Source organism: Lagopus leucura, unplaced genomic scaffold (assembly GCF_019238085.1).
Source record: "Lagopus leucura isolate 7727_CA_CO unplaced genomic scaffold, USGS_WTPT01 34620-0_obj-0_obj, whole genome shotgun sequence".
Classification (NCBI taxonomy): Eukaryota; Metazoa; Chordata; class Aves; order Galliformes; family Phasianidae; genus Lagopus; species Lagopus leucura.
The window spans coordinates 1-10008 of record NW_024964754.1 but is presented as its reverse complement, the minus strand read 5'-3'; the positions used below and the strand labels follow the sequence as shown (position 1 = coordinate 10008).

At 34.6% G+C, this 10008-nt stretch overlaps 1 protein-coding gene across 2 annotated transcripts; it reads left to right on the top strand.

Moving 5' to 3' along the window:
* The first annotated feature begins 489 nt into the window (after nt 1-489).
* On the top strand, nt 490-9351 carry LOC122191844 (WD repeat-containing protein 27-like). 2 transcript variants are annotated; one of them, XR_006182474.1, is made up of 8 exons: nt 490-601; nt 1645-1748; nt 2137-2204; nt 2858-3005; nt 4327-4400; nt 5962-6033; nt 8375-8446; nt 9237-9351. XR_006182474.1 is itself a non-coding variant. In XM_042892245.1 (8 exons), exons 3-7 carry the CDS (start codon nt 2181-2183, stop codon nt 8404-8406), a joined length of 336 nt encoding a protein of 111 aa, XP_042748179.1. In that variant the 5' UTR covers nt 490-601; nt 1645-1748; nt 2137-2180; the 3' UTR covers nt 8407-8446; nt 9237-9351. The 2 variants fall into 2 exon arrangements, 1 of the variants encoding a protein (XP_042748179.1); XM_042892245.1 differs by having other exon boundaries at nt 2872-3005.
* Nucleotides 9352-10008: the final 657 nt, after the last annotated feature.

The window sequence follows — 10008 nt, the reverse complement described above, 5'->3', positions numbered from 1 at the left end:
ATCTGATTTTTTTTCTGTGGCATATTGAAGCTCTCTTCCTTCAGTGTAAGTGTTCAATGGGTCATGAAGAAAGTTAAATATGTAAATATATAAAATATATAAAAATATATAAAATATATAAAATATATAAATATGGTGATGCCTAAAAAGACAAAGGTATCAATGAGATTAACTTATGTGGCCCATTAAGCAATTGCACGCAGATAGCCTAGGATTTTTAATTGTAGGTAATAGTCAGTGAGGAGTTGTTTTTAAAAGACATAAACATATGGGAATTAGACATGCTGTTCAAATTGATAATGGCTTCTTCTGCTAATAATGAAATTACCTTTGAAAAGTTTGGGATATAGATAGATGTAATTTAATTTCTGGTCCCAGGTAAGATGAGTAAAAATTCATTACTTACATAAGCAGAGTTCAGTATTGAACCTCTAGCTCATATTTGTATAATTTCATTGCAGTTGCTTTTCTTTTGTTTTCTTTCAGCTTTGTATCTTCAGCTTAAGCAGTGATCATAGTTACCGTTGTGTGGCACATACTGACTTAAAGAAAGAGCAAGAGAAATTCTATAATAAAATCTGGAAATCTGAAGAAGAATTAGGTAGCATAGTGCTTCTAGTATGCTGGTTTTGCTATATTTCAATTGTTATTGACTACTGAGTGTGTGTGCCTTTTATGCCATGAAAGGTTAGTGTAAGTGATGGAGTTTTGAATCTCGGTCACATGGAATCTTTGACTGAAGTTGATATGAAGGTGGGGATTGGCATACAGGGAGGAATTACATATATATGTCTCTAATAACATCTTGGATAATGTATCTGCTTGTAAATCATTGCATGATACATGTGAGAATAAAATCAATTCCTAAAAAAGATAATCCATTGTCTAAGTGGAGTACCATTTCTCAGTTACCTTTGAAGCTCCTAAGAATCTTCTATTTTACGCTGTGTTATGTTGTTTTATTCTATATGTTTTGCTGTGCTATGTTGTTTTACGTTTATACCAGAGCCCCCATGATATATTATTTAACTGACAGTGGTATTTTTATAACACTGAGTACTTATAAATGAATAACGATTGCACCTCAGCAAGGTGATTCTCTGGCTCAAGACATCTCCATCTTTTGAAATGGAAAGATAGTGTGGTCTTATTTCATGCTATTTTACTGAATTACTTTTAATTCTCTCTTAAATCCCTTCTGTTTGCCTTATTTCATTGTTTCGTTGACTGATGATATTGTTGATTTTTTTTTTTTTTTTAAGTGAAAGGCAAAATGCTTCTGAGCTTTGCAAAACAAACAGCATGAAACTAGAGGGGTCAGTGGAAGCATCATTGCCTGTTCTCCTAATTGAACACTGTGACTATTCAGTATGTTTCCACAATGAAGAAAATATAAGTCCTTTAAAATATCACCAGGTTCTTAGGTTATTTTCACAGCATCAATTTTAATTGAAACTTTTTCCTTTGAACTTGAAATGCATTTAAAATCTTCTATGGGATGGCTTATTATTTTTGTCATATTGGAATCAAGTTAGCTAGTATTACTGTGTCTTATATATTAAAAGAAAAAAAAAAAAAAAGCTTCTTTATCATACTCAGGTATGTTTGGTTTTTTTGTTTTTTTTTTGTTTTTTTTCCTAATAGATGCTGTGCCCAGAATAGAAGCTATTTTTGGATAGGAACCTCTACTGGCTTATCATTAATAAATTTAGCAAACTTGGAACTGGAAGCGTTTTTATGTTACAAAGGTATCATTAGAAAATGTCTCGCTACAATCTAACATGATTGCTTTTCTTTGTTGGCTGATATAAATAGTAAAAGAATTAGTTAATACAGCAAAAATGTTTTTTAATATTTTAATTTAGCAATTAATTTTACTGTGCTTTTCTTTCACTGATGACTTGTTTCAGAACGTGTCAGTACTAGATTTTTGTAGTGGTTACTAATGAATTCTTATTCAATTTAGCAAGCTAATTACAAGGCATGTTATTCTACTCATACTTCATGATGTGGCTGTAAGCTAGAAGGATATATACTGAAAATCGTGGGTTATGATTGTGTCAAAACAGCATGAGTAAATTTTTTTCCCTTTTAAATGTAAATACATCTCTTACCACTGTGTTCTTTTTGGTAAAGATTACAGTGGCCTCAGCGTTCGATTTGCTAGATTGTGTTCATTAATGAAGAAAGCAGTTAATGGAAAGGTGAGTATATATTTAGCATTTATTTAATGAATGTTTACATTTCCAGTTATTTTTATAAACGTTAATTCTGCATTTTGTATACAAATCATGTACATGTACACTTTTTTATTTATTCAAAATGTGAATTGCAGAGTTATTTCGCTGGAGATGATTCTTTAAGGAGTTTTCTAGTTTTAATAGTTCTCAAAATTTAAATACTATCTGAAGTGACTAGAAAGCAAAAGGTGAATTGTTTTTTATGGTGTTTGGTGTGTACCTTGAATGTCAAGAATGACCACTGAGGAGGCAGAGGCACTGCCTTAGAGGAAAAAAAGGTAAAAACGTTGTTACACCTTTTCCTCAAACAGATGCTGGGATGAACTTCTGAATCTTTCCAAGAAATCTGCAAAAACTGAGTTGTGAGAAAATTTCTGTGGAAAATCAGCAAAAGAGCTTTTCTAGGAAATGAAATATATACATATAATATTACATACAAGCACCATAAGCATATTTTGAAGGACACCATTAAGCACTTTTTACTGCTTAATGCTGTGAGACCAAATCTATGGATATCTCTGAGTAATTTTCATAATTAAAAAACAGTTTCATTCTCTGTTATAAATACCTTTGTGTTAGAGCTTAAACTGTGAAATACATGGTGTGCTATTTTATAGTGTAATTATTGCAGGTTTTATGCTTGATCACTTCAATGTTTGAAGACATCATTGCTGTGTTGGAAGTTAACCCTGCTTTGTTGATGACATCTCAGCAGAGTGGTGTTCTTAAAAGTGGAAATGAAGGGAGTCTATCAGTCATTGCCAGGTACAGAATAACTTAAAATGTTCTTATTTTTTTTCAAAATTGGATAATGCATTTGTTTTTCTGACACTTAGGTGTATCACATGCTTTTGTACAGTGTTATTTTCTGACTTGGATTAACTTTACCTGTTTCCCTGTCCTGCTTTATTGCCCTGAGTGGGAGAAATTACTAAATTGCATAGAGTGGTTGGGACCAGAAGGACATCTGGAGGTCATCTTGGAGGTCCCTTCTAAAGCAGGGACACTCAGAGCAGGGCCCAAGTCCAGTTCGCTTGGAAAAATCCCTGCTGAGTCTCCTCTTCTCTGCGCTGAACAGTCCAAATTTTCTCAGTCTTTCCTCACAAGAGAGACACTACTGTCCCTTCATTGTCTTTGTGGCTCTTTGCGCTACTGCAGGGAGAGTTTGGCAATGTCTTTCTTGAACTGGGGGATGTAATCCTGAACACTAAAACAGAGCAGAGGGGAAGGATCACCTGCTTTGACCTGGTGGCAGCACTTCTTGGTGCACCACATGACACCATTGACCATTTTTGCTGAAAGAGTGCATTGCTGGTTCACTTCCTGTATGGGGTTTGCCGGCATCCTCAGGTCCTTTTCTGGACTTGCTGGTCCTCTGCATGTATTGGGGCCTGGAGTTTTTCTTTCCTATGTGCAGGACTCTGCACTCTTCCCTGTTGAACTTGTTGATGCTTTTGCCAGCACACTTCTCCAGCCTGCCAGGATCTCTGGATGGCTGCACAACCCTCTGGTGTATCATTCATTCTCCCAGTTTTGTGGTGTCTTCTGAAGCCTTGATAAGGACACACTCCACCATCCAGATTATTAATGCAGATGTTGAACAGGATTGGTCTCAGGACTGATCCCTGAAGTATTCCACTAGTTATTTGATTCCTGCTAGACTTTGTGCCATCAATCACTTCTGGGCCTGGCTGTTCTTGCTGTGTGCTCCTCCAGCCCATGCTCATGAGCCTCTCTATGAGGATCTCATGGGAGACAATGGCAAAAGCATTCAAGTCCAGGTAAAACATATGAACCACTTTCCTCTTGTCTACAAGATAATCGCTTAATCACAGAAGTTTATAAAGTCAGTGAAGCATCACTTCCCTGGCAAATCCATGGAGATAGTTCTCAATGAGTGTCTGGTCCTTCATGGTCCTTGAAATGACTTCTGTGAAAACACTGAAATTTCAAGTCGCAGAAAAACCTGATGTATATAGTGAAGTGTAGATTATCACAAATTAGTAAAAATAAGTTTTGACACCTTTTCCTAATCTGATTTTGTCCATTGAATTTATCAATGTTTTATTTATTTTTTTATACTTAGGTGTTCTCTGTTGCCAACATCTCCATTGTGTGAAAATTTAAATAAAAATAAAAAACGTCCGAGTAAAACACATGGTAAGTGTAAAACAATCTTGATATGAATTAATAAAGTCATACTTTTAGAAACAGTAGAAGACTGTTGCCTATTCTAAGCAATATATTTATTTTTTAAGTTATATGTATTTTATTTTTATTTTATTTGACAGAATTTTATTTTTCTAGTAGTATTTCATATTGTACCCAAATATTTGTAATGAAAATGATGATAATGTGATGTTTTTCTTTTTTAAAATATAGTCTTCTGAGAAATGTCAATTTTGAAAGCATTAAAGTATGTAGAATGCTTACATTTTTTCACATCTTTTCATAGCGTGGAATATAATTTTTTATATAACTTGACTTTCTTTCTTATTTTTAGTTAAACGTTTGATTGGTTTTGTTGTTGTCCTGAATACTCTTTTGTTAATACTTGTAAGTTTAGGAAATTTACTTTTGACTTTGGTTTCTACTACTCAAAAAAAAAAAAAAAAAAAAAAAAAAGAAAGGTCTGGCTTTCAGTTGCTGTTGGAGAACATATAATTTCTTTGCTCAGTAGTACTAAAACTAGGTTCGGAAAGTAACTAGAAAATATTTTTTTTCATAATCACCTTTTCTTTTGAAAAGATAGAAAATAACTGGTAGCTGTAGACACTTAGAATAATCTGTTTTGATTCTATTGATTGTAGTTGGTGGACATGCTAGAATGTCAAAGGTTATAGTTTTGGTTTTATGTGGAAATCTGAGAAAGCATCTGTTTTTGCTAGAATTTGAAGCTTCTTCTGAAACCCAGCACTGTGTTATTATTGACATGTCACATTCAGATATCTTAGTTGTTCTGAGGAAATCCTATGATATCTCGGAGCAAGTGGTGTCAGGCATTCTTGAGGAAGGACCATTTTCTCCTTTGTGATTCCATATAGAGAAGTGATAGCTGATGGGAGCTAAAGATGTGTCTATCCTCAGCACTGGTAAATGTGCCCACGAGATCACTCACAATGCTCCTGAAGGTTTTCCCTTGGAATATGAACAAGATTTCCACACCCTCCAACTCCCGCCTTTTAAATTTAATTAGGTCATTTCTGCTGATATGAAATGCTCGTATTTAGTTTTGAGCTGGAAGCTGCCTTTCAGGAGTGTTATTACAAGAGGGTGAATGCAGCCATTATTAATGACTTCTCAAGCCACATAAAAGAACAGTCATTTATGTGCACCTACTAGCCAGTTTGTTTCAGATGTTTAGATATATTCCAAATGTAAGTTGTATTTTATAGCTAGCAAATATAAAACCTAAGCATAAAGTAGGCAACTACAGAATACATTCATGAGTAAATGATGAAAAAAGTTCCTTAGAACAGTATTTTTTGTTAGTTCAAAGTTTAGAGAAGTTCCTACTTGATATTTGAGGAGGGATATTATGCAAAGAGATAGCTCATTTCTTTCCTTTTCTCAGTCTTCTGAAGTAGCTCAGTAGTGTTTTGTATTACAAGGAGACATTAAAAATTGCCACTGTTCTAGCATAAACGTATATCCATAAACTTGTAAAAATGTAACGTCACATTAGGAAGCTCTTAAGTGAATATTAATTATTTTATTATAGGAGTGAAAAGCACCGTGAAAGATCAACCACTGGTTTTTCATAATGAAATTAAGGTTATACAGCTGCACCACAGTGAGTAGATACACTTGTACTTTATCTGTTTTACTGGGATCTGATATTTTGTCATGTAATAGAGATGTATAGTCTCACCACTGTGAAACTGATGACCCATGAAAAATAGATATGATTTTAACAAACGTAGTCCTTTTAAAAACATTGTAAATTTTCACAGCTTCTGATCAGTGATCAATTGCAAGTGATCTTGAAATGAAAACTTCTGTGTACATTTACATAGTGTCTGTTTCTAAATACTATGTCACTTAAACCCAGTTAGTTCTTTCCCTTGTTCTACTCACATACAGCATTCTCAGATCAACCCAGGGAGAAGTATGCCATTTATTTCCTCTCAACCATCCTTTGAGATGGGCCATGTTACAATTTTATGAGCTGTACAACCTCTCTTTATTGGCATGGTGTTATTTTAGAAGAACTTTCAGGATTGTTGTTTTTTGTTTTTATTTTTTATTAGGAGCTTCTAAAATCACTTGAGGAACACTTCTCCAAAAGTTTGCTGTAGCTTTGCCTGTTTTTTTGCTGGCTGTTAAAGGTTTATCTTTGGATGGAGAACTCACACTCAGATGAAATGAGTAGTGTTGTGTTAGTGTTCCCCACATGAATGGAGAATTTGTCAGTTTCTCAGAGCCACAGATAGATCATAGAGACGGCACTTCAGTTTTGGTATAGATTATTCTGGACAACGCCATCCTTTTGTAGTATAATTGTTAGAAATTAGAAGTATAGTTGTAAGTAGAATGGTGCCAATTGTTAGAAGAATTGTTAGAATTTGTAGTATAATTGTTAGAAGTTATAAGTGTAGTTATGAGTAGAATGGTGCCAGGTATTATATGAGAAATTACCCTTACTTTGAATGCAAGTGAGTATTGGAACTGAGAAATTAAGAGCCAGCTTTTACCTGTCAGCAATAGATTTCTTTTAAGTGATCTTAGTGAAAGTCTGCTTATGACTACATATTCAGATTGCAACTGGGGGCTGTGGTTTTTATCTTCTGAGAAAAGCCATTAAAGAGTGGGACCTCAAAATAGATTAAATCATTTTGAAGTGATGAACCTGTTTTTGCTGATTTCTGAATGTTCTGTTTGTGTTCCTAATTCTGTGAATATAGAGATTGTGTTGTCTTTTCTCTCCAGTTTCTCTCAACCTAAAAGCCTTGGATAAGATTGGATGAATACAGTCACTGGACTACTAGTTTAAAAAAGTTCTATTCATCCCATTCCTAATTCCATGATCTAGAATTTCCTTGTTTAATCAAAACCACTACTGAAGCATCCCTTGAGAACATGACTGAAACTGTCCCAAGCAATAGATAGAAGTTTCAGAGGAAACTATATCTGGCTTGAGTACATCTATGAATTTTCTCCTGCATCTCTTGTATCTCATTTGTAGCTTTGCTTGTCAGTTAAAGGAGCTTTTGGTTGTGATGATGTGTGCAATCATTGTGATGATGTGTGGAATAGATGAAAACCATTCATTTATCCCACCACACAGTGTTCACTGTGGAATATCCTAAATTACTTTTGAATGTGGTGTCAGACTTCTCCCTTAACCAAAAAAATCTCCCCTGTGTTTTCCTGAAGTTTCAGACATGTGAAGATAAACTGTTGAAACAGAGTGTTAAAATGTACTGCAAGATGGAGTGTCTTTCACACTTCAGAGTGATCTGAATACAGCTCAAGCTCTTGCAGGTTTTGCTAAGAAATGTCTCAATTTTTAATATATGTTGTGCTGCTGCTACTAAAAGATTTAGAGCTGTGTTTGCTAAGTATAGTTTCCGGAGAATCTAGACTCCATTTTTTTCAGGGAATGTAGCTTAGAAACCTGTAATAATTCTGCTCAGATATAGCAAAGACTGTCTTTGTTCCATTTGCTTTGTGTTTATGGTAATGATTTTTTCCTGTACTGCTCTATGAAGGAATTGTGCTGCATGTTTTGTTAACTCAAAAATCACTCTCTCCTTTTGGTTGTTCCAATTTCCTTTCTAAATCTTTATTGGGCATTTCGTGTTTTTCTTGAAGCTACTCTTGTTCATTCAATCTGCAGAAAGAAATACCTGAACACTTCATCTTAATGGACTTTGGCATTCAGAATGCAGTGTCCAATAAATAAAGCATGGAAAGCAAAACTTCAGCTGTAAACTGGAATATTATAAATCACTACAAAGTCATCTTTTTATCATTCAGCGTGTACATTGTCTTACTTACAGGAGGATACATAAACAGTAAGAAGTAACTAGGATTGTTTTTTGTTTGTCAAAAAAACTACCACAACAAGAAAACCCTGCTTCTCTCATGAAACAATGAATGTTTCATATAATAGTCTCTGTTCTTTCTTGTAGAATGGCCATGTTTTCTCCAAATACTAAACTGAAGAAAAATAATATATTGAATTGCAAGACCAGTTTTGAAGGGTAGGTAATATAGCAACTGCTTTAGAGGAGGAACAAATTTAAATGAATTCTATCGTAAATATGTTTTGTAACTGCTTCTCTTATAACTTTAGTTATGAGTATCTATGTGTTGGAAATATCCAAGTAATTTTGTCAGGACGGTATCTCTGATAAAAGCAGAATTTATTCGCAATTGCAATGGCGGGCGTGCCGCAAGCAGGAGCGCACCTATGGACACAACATGACAGCCTTTATACCGTTTTCTTCCCTCCCTTGCCTTCTCCCCCTCCCTTGCTTCCCCTCTGGCTGGGTACTCCAGGTTCACAATCTTATCAGAAGGCTTTACATTTGTTGTTTACTTGTTAATTTGTTTGTTATCTGGTGTCAGTCCTGTTGTCTCCAAGATGTCTCCTTGTTCATACTGATATGGTGATTCTGTTCAGAGTCCTTGTTTAACAAAGAGTATGGAAGGGAGGTGCCCAATTTTACCTTCTTCAGGCACTCCCGAGGCATGTAATGAATTGTCCTTTTAAATTACACAGGATACTGTTGCAGTGTGTGTGACATATTCTCAATACTGGCTGTACATAAGTTGTTACTAGCTTATATATATATTCATACATATTACTATACTTATATACCAAATATGTGTTGTTGGGGAAGATTTATCTAGGGGATTACCAATAAAATTTTATCAGAGAACCCCAATAATGTAGAAAGGCCCCTGAAAAGAACTATTAGTTCTAATAAATGACCCAAATAGTAGAGAGGCCATGAAATTAACAAAATTCTTATTTTGTTTCTGATGCAGAAACAACATTCAGTTCTCACATATGGAACTAAAACACACTGTAAATTTGCTGTAAAATGATTGTAGCAAGTGATTCAGATCTTCATCTGCAATTCTAATAAGAAAAATAGCTGAATGTGACGCAGTGAGTTTTCATGATTTCATATCATATGCCTCATTTACTTCTAAAGTTGTGTTGTCTTGAGCCTAATCAAGTTTAGTGTAATGGAGTTAAATAGAATATATATGAAAAGGTTGCCCAGAGAGGCTACTGAGATACGGAGATATTCAAGACCTGTCTGGATGCCTACCTATGCAATCTATTGTAGGGCACCTGTGTTAGCAGGGGAATTGGACTCAATCTTTTGAGGTCTCTTCCAACCCCTGCAATTCTGTGATGGTTGATTTGATCAGTGAATTCATAGTCATTGTGGACACAAGAGCTAATGTTTTTAAGAAGCTGGCATTTTTTTGTTAATTGATGTGGTATGTTACATGAGAATATTGCACACATTTTTTTCTCTTTCTACTATATAAAATCATTCTTCTATGTGTTGCAAGCATAAAAATAAAGGATGAATGCTATTTTTCTTCTTTTTCTTAAACTTTCTTAAACTTTTAATAGCTGTGCACATAGACAGGCCCTTAGATGAATACTTAAGATGATTTCATAATTGATTTACGTTATTGTGGTGCCTTAACCTAGTTAACAATTACTGTTTTGTTCAGTGTGCTGTTAAGTAGATGATCAATGTCCTATTTCTGTTTATATACGGAAGTATTTTTCATATTG

Bases quoted from the DNA above. Each gene is read 5' to 3' on its own strand.
- LOC122191844 (XM_042892245.1), top strand. From the start codon at position 2,181: ATGAAGAAAGCAGTTAATGGAAAG. The intron at 4,401-5,961 runs GTAAGTGTAAAA...ATTTTATTATAG, and splicing joins ACGTCCGAGTAAAACACATG to GAGTGAAAAGCACCGTGAAA. The intron at 6,034-8,374 runs GTGAGTAGATAC...TCTTTCTTGTAG, and splicing joins GGTTATACAGCTGCACCACA to AATGGCCATGTTTTCTCCAA.